General features: G+C 44.2%; 1 protein-coding gene across 1 annotated transcript in view; it reads right to left on the bottom strand.

Annotated features, from left to right (window-relative positions):
* Nucleotides 1-24235, bottom strand: part of sox6 (SRY-box transcription factor 6) — a 757998-nt gene that overhangs the window by 236837 nt on the left and 496926 nt on the right. The window contains 2 exon segments of the mRNA XM_038808084.1: nucleotides 155-223; nucleotides 8750-8922. Of these exon segments, the coding sequence (XP_038664012.1) occupies nucleotides 155-223; nucleotides 8750-8922 (242 nt within the window).

Genomic DNA, 24235 nt, shown 5'->3' with positions numbered 1-24235 from the left:
CAAGTAATTGACGGCATTTAACATCGCTTTTTAAGTGACTTTAAAAAGCTACCCTGAGCTCAGGAAACCTTCAACCATGGGTGATATATCTTCGAGCTGGAGATTTCACTTCAGCTAAGATAAAGGGCACCACGAGAGGCTGGGAAAAACTGACCTGGATTTGCTGTTGGAGAAGATTGATTTTGTGTTGCTGCTGTAGTAGTTGCTGCTGTTGTCTCGCGATCTGGAGAAGAGGGAAAGTATATTTTTTTAAAAACCAAAATTAACAGAATAAATCAAAACACAACTTTTTTTTTTGCTGTTTCAAATAAGCTGCCAACAAGGGAGAAACAAGTTGTTTTTATTGCGCCCATCCATCTAACTACATTCCCGCTTCATTGAGCATGACAACCCAGTTTTAAGTGTCATTTAATTTTCATTTTCAAATATAATTACAAAGTGTTCACTGTAAGATATCACTCGTCTGCAAATGTGTCAAGATTAATTTGAGCTAGCTTATTCACAAGTGTCAACAGTTAATTACTGTGTCGTGTCTGCATATCTAAATGACATCCTAACTTCTTATTTTGTACGTATTCTTGTATCTTATTTCCCATTATAAGCCGAGTGTATACGCTTGCATGTGGGCAAATATTTGGACATGGAAAGCTTGGTGATCTGAGGCTGATTAAAACAAGCGCAACGTATGAGCTCTATTATACATTGCTCTTCATAATAATATGGTGGGACTGTCAATATGATTTCACTAATAAGCCCCATTTAGGAAGGCATTCTTTGCTCTGGAGTGACTGTGGAGTGGGTACAATTGTGTCTTAAAGAACAGGGATGTGACTGGGGATGCCTGACTTTAGATTATGAGATCAAACCATGGAGCACAGCTGCAATCAGCTCGTGATTGTAATTACTAATTCCAATCATTAATAAGGATCATTTTTGGCTGCAACGTTATTCTCAAAAAAAACAGTTTTCTAATTTTACGGTCCTATCATGGCAATTTTCCTACAAGGGTTAAGATCATAAGATAGGCGTACATTTTTAAAAAGCTCCCCCCCCACCCCCCCCCTCCCCCTCCCCACCCACCACAACAGATTTCATCCTATTCTTCCCAATCCTGTCATCTTCCCATTGCAGCACCGAGCTGCTTCTTCAGCGAGCATAGTTTTCCTGGTCTCGACCACATTTCCTGACCATCATTCCCATTACTGATCACCCTCGCATAAATAATTACTTTTTTTGGCGCCAATCGTAGACTTTCCTCCCAGAATTCGGAAACTGCACTCTCTGCCCAGTTTCTCAGAATGAATTGATACGGGTTCACTTTATTTGTCCTGCCAAGTTTTTTTTAATAAAAGTACTGCTGAAAGTTCCTGTTTGAGGTATCTCTTTTGGAGTGCAAAGAACCTCAACTTGTGCAATTATTCCTTATCTCTTGAATTAGCCTAATTTCCGATCCCGGCCACCGGGTCTCTGTCCATGTGGAGTTTGCAAATCTTCCCCACGACTGCGTGGGTCTCACCCCCACAACTCAGAAGTGTGCAGGGTAGGTGGATTGGCCACGCTAAATTGCCCCTTAATTGGAATTTTAAAAAAAAGAATTAGCCTCATTTCTCTCTGCCCCACTGCCTCTATAACCTGAATCCTCTGATGCCACAGTAACAAGAATTCATGACAGCTTGGTGTGAGGTTAAGTGACACAGTATTTCACTCTCCAAAGAAAAAAGTATTTGAAAGACTTGCATTTATATAGCACCTAACGCAATCTCATGATGTCTCGACCCACTTTACAGCCCATGAAGCAATTTTTGAAGCAGCGGGGCAGGATTCACGCCGGCCCCCCGGGGATTCTCCGACCCGGCAGGGGGTCGGAGAATCCCGCCCATGGACTCCTGCAAGGTTTTCTAAGTTTTTTCCTGATGCAGTCAATTTAATGCAACTCATTTTCTCATTCTCTAAATTCTTCATCATCTCAGATTCTTCCCTGCCCTGTCCAATTCGGAAAGTTAATGTGGTGCCAACCATGTCTCAGGAATCATAGAATTTACAGTGCAGAAAGAGGCCACTAGGCCCATCGAATCTCCTCCAGCCCTTGGAAAGAGCACCCCACCAAAGTTCACACCTCAACCTTATCCCTGTAACCCAGTAACCCCACCTAACTGTAGGACACTAAGGGACAATTTACCGTCGCCAATCCACTTAATCTGCACACCATTGGACTGTGGGAGAAAACGGAGTACTCGGAGGAAACCCACGCAGACACAGGGAGAAAGTCACCCAAGGATGGAATTGAACCCTTGTCCCTAGAGATGTGAGGCAGCAGTGTTAACCACTGTGCTGCCGTGCCGCCCAACCACTTTGCCACCGAGTAGCGCTCTTGCCTCGGAATCAAAAGGTTGTGGGGAAACCTTATTTCAGAGAATGTTCTAAGCTGATACTCCAGTGCAGTGTGTGGTGCGGTGCAGTGTGAGGGACAACATTTGAAACGAGATGTTAAACCTGCCTGCCCTCTCAGGTGGACATTAAATATCTCATAGCAAGATATGAAGAACAAGGGCGTTCTCCATGGCATCTTCAGCAATATTTAACCCTCAAGCAACAATATTGAAACATCTGGTCATGGATGTTTGTGACAACACTTCAAAAGTACTTAATCATTTGCAAACTGTTTTGAGACATTCTGAGATTGCAAAAAGCACAATATAAAGGCAAACCTTTTCTTTATCTCCTCTGTTTCCTGGACTTTTAATGTGTTGCATTACATCTTCCAGAAGCTATTCATTCTCACCTCTGCATTTAGTAGTGACTGGCCCCCTGAGGGCAATTTCACAGAGAGGCAGATATACTGTAACTAACATCAACACAGGACTGTAATGACAACTGGTGACTGGCAGAAGCAGTGAAATTGGCTGAGAAGCTTGACAGCACCTGTCAGGAACTTCTAGCCTGAACAAAATCAAATACTCTGAGAACAGTGGCAGGTGACAGTGTATGCTTATATTTACGATTCCCATTGTTTGCAATTCATCTCTATATTGGACACAAAGACGAAAACATTTGGTTAGGGATACGTGTCTCTCACAGCAGCATTTAAAATACCAGAAGGAGGGCAGTACGGTGGCGCAGTGGTTAGCACTGCTGCCTCACAGTGCTAAGGTCCCAGGTTCAATCCCGGTTCCGGGTCACTGTCCGTGTGGAGTTTGAACATTCTCCCGGTGTCTGTGTGGGTTTCGCCCCCACAACCCAAAGATGGGCAGGGTCGGTGGATTGGCCACGCTAAATTGTCCCTTAATTGGAAAAAATGAATTGGGTACTCTAAATTTTAACAGAAGGACCTTCCCGATGACTCAACAAATTTATCCAGTGATTGTGAGCCACATAAACCAGGAAGTCCCCAGGGCTGACTCCCACAATATGGTGAAGTTATTATTTCAAACACTACTGTTGGCCTTGTGATGTGAAAAGAAAAATTGAACAAGAGTTCTTTCCCCTGACGTGCTGTTCAACCAAAATATTTCAATGGGCTCCATTCAGCCACATGGGAACAAAGTCCCAAAGCGAGCAGGTTTAGCGGCATGTTTCCCGGTGCTCGCAGCATCAAGAACCACATGGCTATTCAACGCAACTCGTGTTGTGTAAGGGGCCTCAGTGGGGAACACGCAGCCAAGGCCTCGCATAGTCCAATTTTGTACACTGGGGATGGCGTCCCGATCTCCGAAGCTTCCAAAATTATTCCCAACCTCCGCACCACCCCAATGCACTAAGGGAGGGTCCTTTCACCCCCAACCCCACCCCTCGCACACCTCCCAACACCCACACACGGCTCCTCCAGCCCGATCGCATATGCACAAAGAATGCCAGTTTCGCACCTTGACAGTGCCAACCTGGCATCCTGGCAGTGCCCATGTCAGTTGGCAGTGTGACCCAGGTACCTTGGCAGTACCAGGCTGGCATCCAGGTGGCACTGCCAGGTTCCCAGCTGGTACTGTGAGGGTGCCAGGCTGCAACTGCCAGGGTGCTCAAGTGGAACCAGCAATGCCAGGGTACCACCCTGCCCAACGGGCATGCAGCTGGGGGCCTCCAGACACCTGGGAGACCCCCATGATGGCTGTTCCTTCTGGTCCTTGCTTTCGGTGACCAGTGCTCAACGGCGCTCACCCGAGGTCTCCGAGGCGAAGGGGATAAATCCCAAAACCTCAGGTACCTTGAGAATCTGCACATTAGAGTGAGACTGGCTGTCTCGCTCTAATATGCAGAATTGGCAAAAAGTGATCCCGCCCATTGTGGGCAGGATTTACACCACAACGTTTTGCGAGATTGTGTTAGATCTCACGAGGCGTTACGAGCCAGGTAGGTCCCAGGAATGGGGTTTCCACGTGGTACCACAGCGAGCTGCTTTTCTGACGCAGCGTGACCATTGTATCACACCAAAAGCGCCAATGGGACAGTTTGGCGAGGTGTTTCCCACCGGCCTTTTGGGTGAGATCATACCAGTATTCAACAACACTTTTTTTGGGTCTTGGGAAGTTTCTCCATAGTCCAACCCACACTTAGAAATGTTTTCAGCAATGGGGGGCTGAATGCGCTGGCGAGACTGGCTCCTCAGAGACCGGACCACCATTTTGAAAGGGTACCCCGATCTCTAAGTGAGCTTGAGGGTCCTCCACACACAAATAATGTCCTTGCCCCCCCCCCCCCCCCCACACACACATGGGCATTAACCCACCCCCCCTCCCCTCAAAGTGAGGACTCGCTGCCATGGCGTTGCTGAGAGCCTTCCCCCCACGTTGCAGGCCTAGCGACCACCTCCTTTCAACACCCCCACACCTCATGCCCTAAATCTTTGATGCCCCTTCATAACCACTCTTCATCCCCCCACCCTTCATAATGCCACTTCCATGGGCATGGCCCCCCTCAGGCCCTGATGCTTGGCATTGCCTCCCTGGTGCCCGGGCATCTGGCACTATCACCCTAGCACCCTGTCAGTACCCCTGCCAGCCTGGTAGTGCCTCCCGGGGACCATGGCAGTGCCAGGGTGAATGTGGCAAGCTGTCAGGCTGGCCGTGCTAAGGTGCCCGTGCCAGAGAGAGCCAGGGTGCCATGAGGCCCTGTCCCCGATCACCCAGAGGTCTCAAATGGCCAGGGAGACACCCAGGTGCTGTTACACCTGATCCACATTTGTTTGGACTAGTACCAAACGGCGCCTTCTCGAGACCTCGCTGGGGAGGCCGTTAGTTCCCAGGCGCCAGGAGAATCTGGCGCTTGCATATTTAAATGAGCTGCATGGGCCTGATCCATATCGCAATGTCTGCGAGGTTCGGTTGAATCTCGCGAGACATCCTGACTGTCGAGAATTTCACGGGAGGCACGACGGGGTCAGTAAATCGCGCCCCGATTACGGTCCAATAATCCTGCACTGGAGATACACATGTATGAATTTCAGAAGGAGACATGATCAGACAAGATCCTAATTCTCATCTTCAGCCTGGAGACAATCACCGTCAAAGTTCACAGATGCAGAATGGCCACTTGGGTGAGATACAGGTGCCTTTGCAGCCATGATCTATCAAGGTGGGAATTGAAGAAAATTGGGACGGATTTTTTTTTTTTAAACGCTGTGAAAAAAGTCTCCGAATGGATACAGTAAACAGCAGGCTGCTGTCTCTCAGAGGATTGCCCAGACACTAAAGCCAAAGCAGTTTAACCCCAGATCCATTTTGGAGTCACTGCTCAGTTAACCTGAATCTATGATTCATCTAAAGTCTGCCTTCCAAATCCACTGCATACAACCAGACTGCAGACTTAAGCTTCCAATAGGAGAATAAAACAGAAAGGGAGGCAGAACCTAAAGGTAGGATAAGCAAATGTCTGCAGGAAGAAGAGTGGGAAATAACTAAAAACAGGAGGAGGGAGTGAGGGAAGAAAGGGAAACAATAGATGTAGAACAATCAGAAAATGATACAATAAACTATGAAATGATGAGTAGAAGAATACGCTGGGAAGAAAAAAATAAATAAACTAAAATAATGACGAAAGGAAAGAAAAAAGCACAAGATCGTTTGAAGAGGATGAAGGTCTAATTCAGGGGTGGGCAAACTTTTCCGTGCAAGGGCCACATTCAGAAATTCACAATTTTAAAGGGCCGCATAGTATATTAAGTAAAATAATTACTTCACCCGGTTATGATTCTGGGCGCCTCATATAGAACATAGAACAGTACAGCACAGAACAGGCCCTTCGGCCCTCGACGTTGTGCCGAGCAATGATCACCCTACTCAAGTCAACGTATCCACCCTATACCAGTAAGTAACCCAACAGCCCCCCCATTAACCTTAAAAAAAATTTAAATTAAAAAAAAAAAAATTTGTTTAAAAAATGTTTTTTTTTTAATGACCTGGTGGGCCGCATAAAGACATTTGGCGGGCCGCATGCGGCCCGCGGGCCGTAGTTTGCCCCCCCCCCCCTGGTCTAATTGGTTAGTGTACTGCTGAGGGCACTATTATTAGAATGTAAAATAGAATAGAGAATTAACATCCTAATTTGGCTGGTCCCAGGAAGTAAGTTGGGGGCTGCAGGCCAGGAGAGAGCAATGTACATCTGCAGGCTATTCATCCAGCTGTGTGTACAATGGTGGTCCTCATGGGGAACACAATGCATTTGCCCACCTAGTAATTCATTTTAAATTCTTAAAAATTAGACATTGTTGTCAACATAGCCAGGAAGCACAAACGACAACTAAAATGTGCAAAATATAAATTAATTAAATATTTACTATGCAAGTCCAATAAAAATTGAAGAGGTAAATAGAAAAAGAAAACTCCAAAAAAATGAGAAAGTAATTACAATGCCCTGTCTTCACCCTTCCACATTCCAGCATCTTTTAAATATCTCATATTCTCCAAGATATTCATGTGCTGTCCAATTAGGGCCTAAAGAACCACAATTCCTAGATTTAATTAGCAACACAGCATTGTTCTCGATATGAAAGAGGTAATGCTGACTCAGGGCAAGAGACTAATATCCATCTCCAAGTGTTTCCCATCTACATAAATACCACCTACAGAAGAGCAATGGGATTAATAGAAGTCACTCTGGTTAATGCTTAACAATCAGTAAAGTATCAGAACTCTGTTGCAACTTCCAAGAGTACATAGCACTCCAATGATATAGCCACAAGTCCTCAAGGAACAGAATATAAGAATATGTATGGTTTGCACAAGAGGTTGAAATAAATTATCTCCTTCAGCAGGCTCGGAGTAAGATTGATGGTTATTAGAAAGCTGTGGACACAGACTGTTCTAGCTACAATGTTTAAGTTCTGGTTAGGTGGGCTATAAAACAGTTTCAATTAGGGTTATTTTGACTTTAGGTTACATCAAATCCGCTACTCAATTCACACCATGCTCGATCTTGTTCTCCATTGACGTCAAAAGAAAGGAAAATGAGACTTGATGCTATGTTCCTTCTAAGGCGTGCACAAGTGTGGCAACAAGCAAGATATCGTGCAGGTCACTCACATGTTCCATTTTTGACAACATGCAAAACATGTACAGCTACCAAGCATTGATCTCAACAGGTCATACAGAACAACATGAAAAATTGGAGAGAACATTGGAATGGTGTAGAATAACCGACTAATAGTGTTGCCCAGTTGACACCGTCACCCAAGATTAGTTCCCCACAATTGGTGCTTATATTTCTTATTCTGCTGGGTTTGCAGGTCTTGTAGTTCAGAAAGGTCTGTTCTTGGTGCTACTCCCTCACCAGTGGAAAATGATAAATCCATTTCTTATCAGGCCATAGTGAGTACTTTTTGGTGAGTTTACAAAAAGAAATTCCAATTAAGGGGCAATTTAGCACGGCCAATCCACCTAACCTGCACATCTTCAAGTTTTGCGGGTGAGAAAGAATGGGGAGAATATGCAAACTCCACACAGCCAGTGACCCGGGGCCGGGATCGAGCTCAGGCCCTCAGTGCCGTGAGGTAGCAGTGCTAACCACTGCGGCACTGTGCCACCCATGTGAATTTAATTATACAAAATTATTCTTTTTTAATTGAGAGGGGATAACGGCTTGTGTTTTTCAATGGGGCTCTACAAGATGCAACTAAATGACAGAGGCAAAACATTTGGAAATGACTGTAAAATAAGATGAGCAAGACAACTGTTTCTGTGCTATGGCTGGGGAGGGGGCAGTCTATGAAGAAAAGCAGGTTGAGGATGACCATTGGAGTTTGAGGATGAATATTGTGGAATTCTGAGTGATTATCTTTAAGAATTGCAGAGGCTTGATGCAGAACATTTCCTCAGGAGCCTATGATGTTGTTGGCCATGCTCTCTGGAAAGAATGGATAAAATGGGCTGAGTTTCCTGCTTTCTTGCATTGGCTGAGCAGGCTGAATAGTTTAAGGGCAGCAAAGCTCTGCAAAATGGGTGGAAGCAAACCCCCAATCTCAGCGCAGTCATGAGAGAGAGGTGCCAAGCAGAAGTTGCCCCAGTGAGAATGCATGAGCCATTCTGGGCACTTCTGAATGGCTTTAACCAAAGAACCCAGCAGGTCACCTGGCTGTCCATCAGTTCCAAGCAATGATGTCTGGGGTGGGACATCGAGAATTAAAGGAAAGAAGTAAAGAAAGATCTTTTTATTAAATTCCCCATTTTTCATTGAAATGCCTGTCCCTGTTTGCCACTTGGTTGTTGATGTAGCCAGGCCCAGTTAAAATATAGCAGAGCTGGTTTTCACTCCTCAATCTCACCTGTTCCTGCTGCTGGCGGGCAAGCTCCATCTGCTGCCTTTGTTTTTCAATTTGTGATGCCGCTAGTTTCTTCTGCTCATCGTGCGCTGCCAGGAGCTGCTCCCGTAAACTAATTAACTGGTTGATCATGGCAGACAGCTGCCGTTCTTTTTCTGCAAGGCTTTCTGGCGTACCTGAAGGGGAAAAATGATATTTAGGGTCAGTCAGATTTGTAGGCAGCACTTCAAAATTTGTCACAACAGGTTATGAGAGGTTGCAAAAGCGACAGGAGTAGGCCATTCAGCCCCTCGTACCTGTTCCACCATTCCATGAGATTATGGCTAATCTTTACCACAAGGATAGTGCCAAATTTATTGCAGGTGCAATAAATTATTGAAGGTGTTAAATATCGAGCACCTGAACTTTCTTTACTGCAAAGTTTGCAGTTCTGAATTGCTGTCCAGCACTAAATAACTTACTTCCAGATATACTGCCTCTCAGTCGGCCCTGTGTTAATCTGTATGGTGGTCTAGAACTACTGGTGGTACTTCTGCTGGTTGTACTATTCCTGAATCAGTAACATCAGCCTTGAGCATCATGAAGGAGGCCTGGTGTTCACCATCCACCATTTCCATACAAGATATCACAGCAGGAGGACTGTCACACAACACCACTGATTTTTGCCCTTGTGGACTATTGAGATGGAGCCTCAACATGGAGCCTCAACGAGCTCCGTGGATATGAAAATGCTTGGGCACTGGCTGTAATCATGTATACTTTAAAATCAACAGTCAGACAATTGAGGGCAATGCATCTACAATTTTCCAAAGCATACAGCATTGGATGAGGCTCTCTGCCGGTAACACTTGTTTAGCTATAATATGTCTGTCCTGGGCTGTCTCCAGGCAATCAGTCCAGATAATAAAACAGAGTAACAAGGAGGTGAATAAAGCACACTTGCAAGTGTACATATATCTCCCTCTACACCATTTAAAAGTACAGAGCAAAGCTGTAGACTAGGAATGGGCAAATTGAATCTCCTGAGTGACGTACAGCTCTTAAATAATTGAAGTGTAGCTGTTAGTAAAGTGCAGCTGTTTGCACCTACCCATCCATTCAATCCCAATGTGAGAGACATGTAGTAGCCACAATAATACAGACAGCCTTCTTTCAATTCAGAACCAGCTAAATTGTTATTTGGATTCATGACACTATAAAATCAATGATTTTAGCCCAACAGCCATCATATTGGGTTGGGTTGTGTCCTGTCAATTCAGCAAATACGTAGACAGTCCTGCCACTGTAAAGTTTTGGGATCACCATATAAAGTTTAAATCCAAGTTCCAATTTCAAGTTGCGAACAGATCTTAGCATCTTGGCTACTTATGGCCAATGAGGCAATTGTGTTAAAAATAGTTCTTCCCAAACTCTTAGCCCTATAAAATTTGCAGCAGGCCAAATACAGGCAGAAAATAAGAAATATAAGCACAAATAGAAGTGAGTTGCCTCGGTTAGAAGGGCTGTATAATTAAGGTTCAGGGACTACAGGTTAGACGCTCCTGGTATTTTTGTACAAAGTGTAGTGCATTGCACCAGTGAGTATTGTCTGCTTGACTAGTGAGATTTCCTTTTGGCAGCCACACCTGCAGTCAACTACACTTCCACCTTTACATGCCTGAAATACCGATTAATATCCTGCAGTTCTAAAGGAATTTATACAAATTTATACAAATGAACCTGAACTTTTGTTCCAAGATTTAAAAAAAAAATTTAGAGTACCCAATTATTTTTTTCCAATTAAGGGGCAATTTAGCGTGGCCAATCCACTTCACCAGCACATCTTTGGGTTGTAGGAGTGAAACCCACGCAAACACAGGGAGAATGTGCAAACTGCACATGGACAGTGACCCAGGGCCGGAATTCGACCCCGGGTCCTCAGCGCCGTAGGGCAGCAGTGCTAACCACTGCACCACTGTACTGCCATTGTTCCAAGATTTGTGAGGTTAACTATTTTATGCATTATCATAGAATTCCTACAGTGCAGAAGGAGACCATTTGGCACATCGACTCTGCACCAGCCCTTGCTCCGATAGAGCACACTACCGAGGCCCAATCCCCCACTCCTAGCCCCATAACCCCACCTAACCCTTTGGGCAGTTTCGCATGGCCAATTCACCTTGAGGAAACCAGAGCACCCGGAGGATACCCACGCAGACACGGGGAGAAAGTGCAAACTCTGCACAGAAAGTCACCTGAGGTCAGAATTGAAACTGGGACCCTGGCGCTGTGAGGCAATAGTGCTAATCACTGTGCCACCGGGCCGCCCACAATCAATTTAAAAACTATTTTCACATTTTAACTTAAGATGCCTGCTTCTAGGGCGGCATGTGGCACAGTGGTTAGCATTGGGACTACGGCGTTGAGGACCTGGGTTCGAATCCTGGCCCTGGCTCACTGTCCATGTGGAGTTTGCACATTCTCCCCATGGCTGCGTGGGTTTCACCCTTACAACCCAAAGATAATCATATCATAGAATTTACAGTGCAGAAGGAGGCCATTCTGCCCATCGAGTCTGCACCTGCCCTTGGAAAGAGCATCCTACCGAAGCCCATACCTCCTCCCTATCCCCACACCTCCACCCCTATCCCCGTAACCCCCACCTAACCTTTTTTTGGACATAAGGGCAAATTAGCATCGCCAATCCGCCTAACCTGCACATCTTTTGACTGTGGGAGGAAACCGGAGCACCCGGAGGAAACCCACGCAAACACAGCGAGAACGTGCTGACTCCGCACAGACAGTGACCCAAACCGGGAATCGAGCATGGGACCTTGGAGCTGTGAAGCAACAGTGCTAACACTGTGCTGCTGTGTTGCCCCACCAGGTTAGGTGGATTGCAGGTTAGGTGGATTGGCCACGCTAAATTGTCGATTAATTTGGAAAAAATAAATAAATAATTAGGTACTCTTAATTTAAGAAAAAAGATGCCTGCTTCTATGAAGGCAATAATCAGACTCCAGTAATGTCATTCAACACTTATTGGTCAATCACATACACAAGGGTCATAAACAACAAGGTCAAAAAGAGTCAAATTTAACTCCTGATTTCAAGAATGCTGACAAGTTTTTAAAAAACTAATACTGAACATCAGGATACACAATATATTAAAATAAATTCAAGTGAATGAAGAGGGAATTAATTATTTGGACATTTTATTTGGTGCATTTCCAGTATTTCAGAGTCTGTTTCAGTGCCACCTAGATTAGAGGCTCAAATAGCATTGTGAGTAGTTGTCCATATACTATCAATCAATCTGCCACTGATCCAAAAGTTGAAACTGCAGCAGGTGAATGTGCCAATCTGCATAGAACACAAGGTGCGAACTTTCAAGATGAGAGATTTATTTATTTGCATAAATGTTGAACTTCATTGGCAATGGGCGAAATTGGACACTGGGCTCAAAAGGTGGTGTCTGCATGAAATATACACAACTAACGTTTGGCTGCCTAGTCTTGGAACTAAGCCAATTTATGTGCAATTCTGTCCTTCATGCTTCCAACTCAGTCTTTGGCCAGCTGTCTCTTTTTGTTGACCTCTTATTATCTTTTTCCTTTCTCTTTTTCTTTTGATTATCTCTTTGCAGGAGATTTCTCTGCCTCTTCAACCATGTCTCTTCCATTCTTTCTCTAGCTTTCTCAACCATCAACTGGAAACCAAATCTAGTTTATTTAATGCACTTCTTCATCTCCACACCTTGAGATGTACCAGCAAAACAATTAAGCAATGTGAAGTATTCAGTCGATAGACAACTCTTCATTCACATTATCATTTAAATTCTCAATTCCTCTGATCCCAGCCCTTTCGAATATATTCATTCATCCTGTTTTCCCACCAATATTGGCTGTGCCTACAGGTATCAGCCCCGTGTTGATACCTGAGGGGGGATCTTATTGAAACTTACAGGATACTGTGAGGCCTGGATAGAGTGGACGTGGAGAGGATGTTTCCACTTGAAAGAAAAACTAGAACCAGAGGACACCATCTCAGACTAAAGGGACGATGCCTTAAAACAGAGATGAGGAGGAATTTCTTCAGCCAGAGGGTGGTGAATCGGTGGAACTCTTTGCCGCAGAAGGCTGTGGAGGCCAAATCACTGAGTGTCTTTAAGACAGAGATAGATAGGTTCTTGATTAATAAGGGGATCAGGGGTTTTGGGGAGAAGGCAGGAGAATGGGGATGAGAAAATATCAGCCATGATCGAATGACGGAGCAGGCTCGATGGGCCGAGTGGCCTAATTCTATTCCTATGTCTTATGTTCCAAAATGTCCTTCTTGTCGTCATCCATCTCTTTGCCTCCTATTCCTCCTTTATTTTTTTTTCGAAATAAATTTAGAGTCCCAATTATTTTTTTTCCAATTAACAGGCAATTTAGCGTGGCCAATCCATCTACCCTGCACATCTTTGGGTTATGGGGGTGAGACCCACGCAGACGTGGGGAGAATGTGCAAACTCCATACAGACAGTGAGCCGGGGGCGGGATTGAAACTTCGGCGCCATGAGGCAGCAGAGCTAACCACTGCGTCATTGTGCTGCCCTCCCTTTCCTCCTTTAAGCCCTGTTAAAATCGACCTCTTTATCAAAGCGTTTGGTCACCCATCCTTAAATTTCCCCTGTGTTTTTCCCTTCTTGGCTCTGCCAACTACCTTGGATGTTTTTCGTTACTAAAGATGCCACACAGATGCAAGTTGCATTTGTTGGTGTTAATCTATTAATTGAATTGAAATCATGTAACAAAATAAATTCAAATTGCTAAATTCAAATTAATGAATAATTCAAATTGTTTTAGCAAAATAAATTGTTGCAAATTAGAAATGTATTTGATTTCCTTGTTCAACATTCAATTTCGAAGAAAGGCACCATATGAATGGTGTACAGTAGAATGGTTTGCAATGCCATGAATATTTCTCGCCAGTACCTAGGGTTACTTTCTAGTGCATCTCTAAAAGCAGTGTCACTCATTGCATAAGACTGACACAAATCTAAACTTTTCCTGCAACATTTGTGTCCCTTTAATTAGAAGGACAACAGAAAGCAGAGGCAGCTTCATATTACCCACTTTACAATCTTGAAAACTGTTATCTTATAGTTTTAAGACTCAAGGAGTACATGGGCAGCGCACTGGCGCACTGGCACACTTAGCATTGCTGTCTCACAGCACCGAGGATTCAGGCTTGATCCAGGCATGTTCTCCCCGTGTCTGCGTGGGGCTTACCTCCACAACCCAGGATGTGCAGGGTAGGTGGATTGGCCACGCTAAATTTCCCCTTAATTGGAAAAAATAGAATTGGGTCCGCTGAATTGATTTTTAAAAAGACTCATGGAGTAGAGGTGGAGGTAGAATCTTTGAATATTTTTAAGGCAGAGGTAGATAGATTCTTCATAAGCAAGGGGGTGAAGGAATATTGGGGGTAGACAGGATTGTAGAGTTTTTTTTTAAATTTAGAGTACCCAATTATTTTTTCCAATTAAGGGGCAATTTAGAATGGCCAATCCACCTATCCTGCACATCTTTTGGGTTGTGGGGGTGAAACCCACGCAGACACGGGGAGAATGTGCAAACTCCACACGGACAGTGACCCAGGGCCGGGATTCGAACCCGGGTCCTCAGCGCCGTAGGCAGCAATGCTAACCACTGTGCCACCGTGCTGCCCCAGGATTGTAGAGTTGAGGTTAAAGGCAGATCGGCCATGATCATTGAATGACAGAGCAGGCTCGAAGGGCCGAGTGGCCTATTTCTGTTCTTAATCCACATCTTCGTATATTCATGGAGTGGTATCAGCGAAGAATGAGATTTTTAAAAAATAAATTCAGAGTACCCAATTATTTTTTTTTTCCAATTAAGGGGCAATTAAGCGCGGCCAATTATCTAACCTGCAGATCTTTTGGGTTCTGGGGGTGAGACTCACACAGACACGGGGAGAATGCGCAAATTCCACACAGACAGGTGAAGAATGAGATGGCCAAATCCCCAAAACTTCTAGACATGTGGACACTGAACCCAGAATGTATAAAAGGCAATTAAATAGCATGTACGTTTGCATACGTTCTTTATACAAAGGCCAACTTTTATGTCAACACTAGTGAATGTAGAAAAATACCTCAATCAATAAGAAAAATTTAAGTCTGATAACTGGAACAAGATAGTGAAGCTGAAGTGGGCTTAACAAACCAAGCAACTTAGTAAAGATAACAGCATCTCCCCAACTCAAACTGAGCTCCAGTGACCCCACATATGGGAAATTCCACTTACTCATAATGCTTTCATAATAATAGTTATCAAACAGAGTGAGAGGAAGTGTAAATGTGATTCTATGAACAGACTTTAGTTATACCATTTGTACAATTCAGATGGCGTGTTAAAAAAAGAAAAGAAAAAAAATCCATGAGCAAGATGCTGCTTTTTCATATTGAATTACTAAGGATTTCTCAGTTGTCAGTACAAAGCAGCTGGAAGACGTATTGTCACCTTTTCCCAATTCCTCCGTCATTTTGTTAACAGTGAAACAAGCCTCCCAGGTGATATATTAATGAGACACAATGAAGAAAATGAAGAAACATTTTCTCCACACAAAACAAGCCAACACATCCTCGCTATTAGCATTTCACAATTTTAATTTGTTCCACTTCCACTCCACAAACGTTAGCTTTTTTTATATAAAGAGGCAGGCTCAAAAAACCTGGACTTGCACCAAAAGTCTTGCACATTGCGTTCTTGGCTGATGCTGAATTTTGGCAGGTTTACCCGTCTGGTCCAACAAAGACATTGTATGCATAATAATGGATATTGGTGAGTAGCACAAGTTACAAAGGGTTCAGATATCAGAAATCTGGACATGAAAGTGCACACAAGCCACAACATTAGCTGAAACTTGAGATTGTTGTGATCGTCATAATGTTCTTTTCTTCTCTCCTGTAGGTGAAGATTTGTGCTTGGGTGGAGACGCCAGGGCAGGAGTAACCCTTAGGTGCCTTCCCCAAAATTGTTGTTATTCTGATTTAGACCCGTATCTGTGGTTGTGGTAGGCTATTCTAACTTGGAGGGACACGCACCCGCCCACACGCATGCATACAAACTACATTTTTGTTTCTATAAATTCAGAGTACCTAATTCATTTTTTCCAATTAAGGGGCAATTTAGCGTGGCCAATCTACCTAGCCTACACATCTTTGGGTTGTGGGAGCGAAACCCACGCAAACACGGGAAGAATGTGCAAACTCCACACGGACGTTGACCCAGAGCCGGGATCGAACCTGGGACCTCGGCGCCATGAGGCAGCAGGGCTAACCCACTGCACCACTGTGCTGCCTTCATACAGACTACTTTTAAGCTTTCCTTTTAGAGAATGGCTCCAACAGCACAGGAGTAGATCATGTCCAAAGAGGCCACATTTTAAATTCCACTCCAGGAGCTGAATTTTATGGGAAGGGGCAGGGGTGGACTGCTCGCTCCTCACAGAAGAAAAGGCAGCCAGCAGCCGATGCACCTGAAAGAAGCCTGTCCCTCAGCCAGAGCACACTATGGGTATGCTGAACTAGGTGATAGCAGGCTTTACGTTCCTCAGTGGGAGGAAATCCCACCCCTGAGAACAAAGAGGGGAAGGAATGAAGGACAACATTTGGGGGAAGGAGGGATGGGACTGCCCTCCGATGCACACAGGGTACCCCATACCCCTCCTTCCCCACCCTACATAAAGAACGTATCTCTGTTTCATCCTACCTGTTAAACACTTGTGTTTAAAAAAGCAGCCTTCCCACTCCCACCCACCTGCCAAGCCAAACATATTATTCATTTTGTGGCTGGTTAATGAGCCCATTTGCCCTTTCATTGTTTATTTCATAATGGTGAATAGGCTGCCGCTTTTGGTACCCGCCCAAACTGTTATGAGGGACAGCTCAGGGGTGAATGGGAAGGTAGTGATCTTGCTACCCACGGTGATTTATGTGCCCCCTCCCCCACGGCAAAAGAACATGCCCGGGTGGTGGCCATATAATCCAGCCCTAGATTGTCTTGAGCTAAATCCAGGGTCTCACGCTTTCTTATGAATGCAAACTGCCCAGTGGGGTTACCAAACCCTTCAGCATTGGCCTGGAGTATCAAGGAATTGACAATCAACCTCCAGAACACTGTTATTTTCAATCCTGGAGAAAAAGCGTACAGCAATAAAAGGATAGTTTAAAAAAAAACCATTGAACCTTTCAATTTAGCAGATATAAAAATATTGAAATTGGAGGGGTGAGGGGGGTGGGGGGGGGGGGGGGGGTGTTCGGCTGACAGTCAAACATCATCCAAGAGGGTAATGAGTAATTTTGCTTTCCAATTGCTTTAGTAATAGAGTGCCACAAGGTTGGATGTGTCAGCTGACCAATGGCAAGAGTGTGAAGGTACGTCCTGCGATCAAATCTCCAGCAATACATTTAGCCACAGTTGTCAACCGTAGGGACCAGGCACAGTACAATTCTCTTCTCTACCACCTCCAAAGAGGTCCACTATTCGGGTTCCAACCACATTGACTATTAGCTCCACGGATGCTCAACTGTGGAAAGTAGAGGAGCAATGAAGCATTAAAACAAGTCAAATTCCAACTGAAATGTAACTATCTCACATTGGAACATCCATATTTAAAAAAAAATTTAGAGTACCCAACACATTTTTCCAATTAAGGGGCAATTTAGCATCTTTGGGTTGTGGGGGTGAAACCCACACAAACACAGGGGGAATGTGCAAACTCCACACGGACAGTGACACAGAGCCGGGATCGGAATTGGGACCGCGGCGCTGTGAGACTGCAGTGCTACCACTGCGTCGTGCTGCCCGGAACATCCATATTAAGGCAGAAACGGTTTGTGTCCCTCAGTATAAATGAGGGTATAAATTAGCTGCCGATGGGACTGACACAGATGAAGGTAGACAGCAGAAGTTCTTCACTTTGTTGCTTATATGGGGAGTAATTGATCCTTATGGATGATTACAGGACATCAAACTTTTTCAGAAGATCAAATCACATAAGACATGTGAAGGAAGTTCAAATGATTTATCGCTGTCATCTGAACCCTGAGGTGTGATTAGAGACTTGAATTTACCTCAGTTTGGCTGTTAAATGATTTACATACGAAAGGGTTGGGGTATGATATAATTTATTAACTTGTGATTAGGTCAGAAAGAATCTTGGCTATGGAATTATTATGAAAGGCCATTCTATCTCAGAGTGGTCTATTATTGCTGTTTTTCTTCTAGTGAGTGTACATAACAAGAGATTTGGGGCTATCAGGTTACTGTGCCCTTTAAAGAGCTATCTTGTCTTCTAGGAAAACCAAAATAGATCATTTTCTTTGATGTTGTGAAAAAGAAAAAAATTGGTGAGGAAAGACAAGTAATCCAATAACCTCAATACTTTTTTCCCTATATATTGCATGTAGCAATTCTGACTACTCCACAGGTATTTTACTGAATCCTTCATTCCTTCCCCTCAGCTGTCAAGGGAAGGAATTATACAAATGTACCATAGTCCTAAGACTATTGCTGGATGAATTTGTGTATGTATTAAAATGAACAAGATGCTGTGCAGCTTTCAAAGTTTTGTTCATTTGTTTTGCTTATGATGTGTTTATCAGACAGCTCAAAGACCTGACATGCATTTTCACATTTTTATGTTTGCAGGGGCAATTTATTTTTGCTGGTTAAGGTGAAGGGTGCGCATTCCTGATAATTGCTGACAGTTGAATGCCCTTTAGCTGCAAGTTGGGCAATTGAATTGTAGCTGGTGAAAGGCCTCATATCCTTCTTGTCCAACTGATATGCTAGACGTTTGCAACACTTCTCGCTTTTATTTCAAATGCTCAGGACCTGCAATTCTGTTTCCCATCTGGACTACCTGCGATATCTCAATTGCTTTTTCTTTTAATTGTGTTTCGTGGACACTTGGTATAAAGATAAAAAGGACAGTAGTGGTGTCGTGGCAATGGGGATAAGGCATCATGTGACGGATCCATTGCCCTATTGTTTTCTTATAAATTGCTATAGGATAATGCACACTATGCTGCATAATAACTACACTCTAGAATTCATCTATTATTTTACATGAATCAATGGCATTATCCAGACCCCTGCTTTATGTTACATCGATGATTCATTACTTACAAAATTCAAATCTGCTTTGCATAATCTTTCGGTTGTGTCAGCTTGCTTACAAAATTACCATCAATTTTTTATTGGTGCAATTAAATTATAATAACTCCACACAGATTACTCGCAATCATTTATTGGTTATTAAAGCAGCATTGTCACAAGAAAATGCCCAACTTGCAATTATCTGCTTCTGTATAAAAAGTGGTCAATTTAGATTCCCCAACCAGAGTGGAGAGTGCAAAAGGTAGTCAAGAAATTGCTCTCTTAGTAGACAGGTATCTGTCACACTGCGGGTCGCTGAGCTGGACTTTGGCTGGACATTGGTTCAATCCAATTTTGGATCCTTACTCACGCCAACACATTTCTGAAGGTTGAGGTGGATGCATTTCCACCACTGTAAGTTCCCTTTTGGAGATATGTCAGGCTGTACCTTATGCTCACTCAGAAATCTTACAGTTATACTGGGCCCCAGCTGCTCACGATACATAAGTTACCTGGACGAGGAAACCAAATGTAACATTTCCATGTTTGCTGATGACACAAAACTGGGCGGAACTGTGAGGAGGATGCAAGGAGGCTTCAAGGTGATGTAGGCAAGTTCAGTGACTGGGCAAACACATGGCAGATACAATACAACATGGCTAAATGTAAAGTTATACAAATTGACATGAAAAACAGTAAGGAATAGTATTGTGTGGGAAGTGTGTACAAAGGGATTTGATGCCCTGTATACCAGTCAATGAAAGTGGAGAGGCAGGTGCAGCAAGCAATCAGGAAGGCAAATCTTCACTGCAAGAGGATTTGAGTTCAAAAGTAGGGATGTCTTGCTGCAGTTATTCAGGATCTTGGTGAGACACACCTGGAGTACAACATGTAGTTTTGATCTCCCTACCTATGAAATTATATACTTGCCATAGAGGGAGTGCAGTGGAGGTTCACGAGGCTGATACTGGGGTTGGCAGGATTGTCCTATCTGGAGAGATTGATTTGACTCGGCCTGGATTTACTGGAATTTAGAAGGATGAGAGGAGATCTGATTGCAATGCATAAAATCCTATAAGGGCTGGACAGACCAGATGCAGGGAGGATGTTTTCCCTGGGGAATCTAGAACCAGGGGATGCAGTCTCAGTGTATGGGGTGGACTTTTTAGGACTGGGATGAGGAAACATTTCTTTTTTTTTTTAAATGTAGTGAAATTGTGGAAGTTTCTACTACAGATGGCTATGGAGATCATGTCACTAAATGTATTAATGAAAGAGACAGATACAGTTTTAGATTGTAATGGCATCAAGGAGTATGGGGAGAAAAGCAGGTACTTGACATTGAGTTAGAGGATCAGCCATGATCATGTTGAATGAGGGAGGAGGCACGAAAGGCCAAATAGCCTACTCCTGCTCCTTGTTTCTATATCTTCAATACAATCAGCTGTAAGAATGCTTGCATGAAGCAAGGCATATTTACCACATAGGCCATACACTGCGAGCATTGAATTTTTCAGTGAGACCAGTCAATACACATCCCCTGTACCCAGCACAGATCGAATCATAGAAAGGTTACAGCGTAGAAGGAGGCCATTGGGCCCACCATGTATGCACCGGCATTTTGAATAGACAATTCACTTAGTGCCATTCCCCTGTCTTCTGTCTGTAACCTGTACATTCTTCCTTTTTAGAAAACTGTCTAATTTCCATCTTAGTTCTTCAATTGAACCTGTATCCAGCACACTTTCATATTGGATTGGTGATTTCTGTAGGGGTGCCAGTAAGGACACTGTAGCTGGACCCCAGAGAAAGAAAGTGGTGCAAAGATTAGGCAGGGATTCTGCTGCTGATGCTATTTAGTACTGGCACTGGAAAACATACATGGATGAGAACAGGAAGAGGTGGGTGGTCAGGTTGAATAGCTTGCAAAACTCATTGCTTAGGCTCAGGCAGAAAGTCTTGTATCTGGGCAAGGTACCACACGGCCAGGGGCATCCACGGAATCTTAACCCAGGATCAGTTAGAGAGAGAGGAAGAAAATTGGAATCAGGTGGGGATGGGGGAGGCGAGAAATACAACACCACAAGGGCAGTATGGGGGCAGCACAGTGGTTAGCACAGTTGTTCCACAGCTCCAGGGTCCCAAGTTCGATTCCCGGCTTGCGTCACTGTCTGCGCGGCGTCTGCACGTTCTCCCTGTGTCTGTTTGGTTTCCTCCGGGTGCTCCGATTTCCTTCCACAGTCCAAAGATGTGCAGGTTAGGTGGATTGGCCATGATAAATTGCCCTTAGTGTCCAAAAAGGTTGGGTGAGGTTACTGGGTTATGGGGATAATGGGGATAGGTGAAATCGTGGGGCTTAAGTAGGGTGCTCTTTACAGTGGCCGGTGCAAACTCGAAGGGCCGAGTTGGCCTCCTTCTGCACTGCAAATTCTATGAATTGAGAAACTCCACTGAAATGTTTTTTTTGCACAGTCTGCATCATTAACTTTCCTAATATTGACTGGAAAAGATATAGTTCGAGTACATTGGATGGGTCGTTCTTTGTACAATGTGTGCAGGAGGGTTTTCTGACACAATATGTTGACAGGCCAACAAGAGGTGAGGCCACTTTGGATTTGGTTTTGGGTAATGAACCAGGCCAGGTGTTAGATCTGGAGGTAGGTGAACACTTTGGAGACAGTGACCACAATTCGGTGACCTTTACGTTAGTGATGGAAAGGGATAAGTATACCCCGCAGAGCAAGAGTTATAGCTGGGGGAAGGGCAATTATGATGCCATTAGACATGACTTAGGATGTGTTGGTTGGAGAAGTAGGCTGCAAGGGTTGGGCACACTGGATATGTGGAGCTTGTTCAAGGAACAGCTATTGCATGTTCTTGATAAGTACGTACCAGTCAGGCAGGGAGGAAGGGGTCGAGCGAGGGAACCGTGGTTTACCAAAGAAGTGGAATCTCTTGTTAAGAGGAAGAAGGAGGCCTATGTGAAGATGAGGCGTGAAGTTTCAGTTGGGGCGCTTGATAGTTACAAGGAAGCGAGGAAGGATCTAAAGAGAGAGCTGAGACGAGCAAGGAGGGGCCATGAGAAGTCTTTGGCAGGTAGGATCAAGGAAAACCCAAAAGCTTTCTATAGGTATGTCAGGAATAAAAGAATGACTAGGGTAAGAGTAGGGCCAGTCAAGGACAGTGGTGGGAAGTTGTGTGTGGAGGCTGAGGAGATAAGCGAGATACTAAATGAATACTTTTCGTCAGTATTCACTCAAGAAAAAGATAATATTGTGGAGGAGAATGCTGAGACCCAGGCTATTAGAATAGATGGCATTGAGGTGCGTAGGGAAGAAGTGTTGGCAATTCTGGACAAGGTGAAAATAGATAAGTCCCCGGGGCCTGATGGGATTTATCCTAGGATTCTCTGGGAAGCCAGGGAAGAGATTGCTGAGCCTTTGGCTTTGATTTTTAGGTCATCATTGGCTACAGGAATAGTGCCAGAGGACTGGAGGATAGCAAATGTGGTCCCTTTGTTCAAGAAGGGGAGTAGAGATAACCCAGGTAACTATAGGCCGGTGAGCCTAACGTCTGTGGTGGGTAAAGTCTTGGAGAGGATTATAAAAGATACGATTTATAATCATCTAGATAGGAATAATATGATTAGGGATAGTCAGCATGGTTTTGTGAAGGGTAGGTCATGCCTCACAAACCTTATCGAGTTCTTTGAGAAGGTGACTGAACAGGTAGACGAGGGTAGAGCAGTTGATGTGGTGTATATGGATTTCAGTAAAGCGTTTGATAAGGTTCCCCACGGTCGGCTATTGCAGAAAATACGGAGGCTGGGGATTGAGGGTGATTTAGAGATGTGGATCAGAAATTGGCTAGTTGAAAGAAGACAGAGAGTGGTAGTTGATGGGAAATGTTCAGAATGGAGTTCAGTTACGAGTGGCGTACCACAAGGATCTGTTCTGGGGCCGTTGCTGTTTGTCATTTTTATAAATGACCTAGAGGAGGGCGCAGAAGGATGGGTGAGTAAATTTGCAGACAACACTAAAGTCGGTGGAGTTGTAGACAGTGCGGAAGGATGTTGCAGGTTACAGAGGGACATAGATAAGCTGCAGAGCTGGGCTGAGAGGTGGCAAATGGAGTTTAATGTGGAGAAGTGTGAGGTGATTCACTTTGGAAAGAATAACAGGAATGCGGAATATTTGGCTAATGGTAAAATTCTTGGTAGTGTGGATGAGCAGAGGGATCTCGGTGTCCATGTACATAGATCCCTGAAAGTTGCCACCCAGGTTGATAGGGTTGTGAAGAAGGCCTATGGTGTGTTGGCTTTTATTGGTAGAGGGATTGAGTTCCGGAGCCATGAGGTCATGATGCAGCTGTACCAAACTCTGGTACGGCCGCATTTGGAGTATTGCGTACAGTTCTGGTCGCCTCATTATAGGAAGGACGTGGAAGCTTTGGAACGGGTGCAGAGGAGATTTACCAGGATGTTGCCTGGTATGGAGGGAAAATCTTATGAGGAAAGGCTGATGGACTTGAGGTTGTTTTCGTTAGAGAGAAGAAGGTTAAGAGGTGACTTAATAGAGGCATACAAAATGATCAGAGGGTTAGATAGGGTGGACAGCGAGAGCCTTCTCCCGCGGATGGAGGTGGCTAGCACGAGGGGACATAGCCTTAAATTGAGGGGTAATAGATATAGGACAGAGGTCAGAGGTGGGTTTTTTACGCAAAGAGTGGTGAGGCCGTGGAATGCCCTACCTGCAACAGTAGTGAACTCGCCAACATTGAGGGCATTTAAAAATTTATTGGATAAGCATATGGATGATAAGGGCATAGTGTAGGTTAGATGGCCTTTAGTTTTTTTTTCCATGTCGGTGCAACATCGAGGGCCGAAGGGCCTGTACTGCGCTGTATCGTTCTATGTTCTATGTTCTATGTTCTATTAAAAGGGTCCAAAATTAATCTGTTGCAAAGGTTGCAGGGGTGTGCCTTCAGTGACCATTGCTCATTTCCAAGAACCAGTGGTTTGCAAGCCAAATAATGCTGAGGGAAATACCTCCTTAATCAACCCACTAGCTGTCATGCGAAGTTTGCTGTTATGTCCACTTACTACCTGTAAAATATCAAATGTGAGGATGAAATATTTATTTTTTTCTGTTACTGATACAGTATGGGGCAATTGATGAATAAATTATCGATAGTGCAAGGTTATGGCTGCAAAGGCACAGTGAAAACTCGCTTTCACTCAGTCCTCACATCTGCTTTGATGCTGGCCATTAATCCATGTCTTGTCAATAAACTCCAATATGATAAGCATTATTTTGCTGTCTTTCTTTTATTTAATTAG

The sequence above is a fragment of the Scyliorhinus canicula genome, chromosome 9, assembly GCF_902713615.1.
Source record: "Scyliorhinus canicula chromosome 9, sScyCan1.1, whole genome shotgun sequence".
Classification (NCBI taxonomy): Eukaryota; Metazoa; Chordata; class Chondrichthyes; order Carcharhiniformes; family Scyliorhinidae; genus Scyliorhinus; species Scyliorhinus canicula.
The sequence above is the reverse complement of the archived record's forward strand: the minus strand, read 5'-3'. Positions and strand labels throughout refer to the sequence as shown.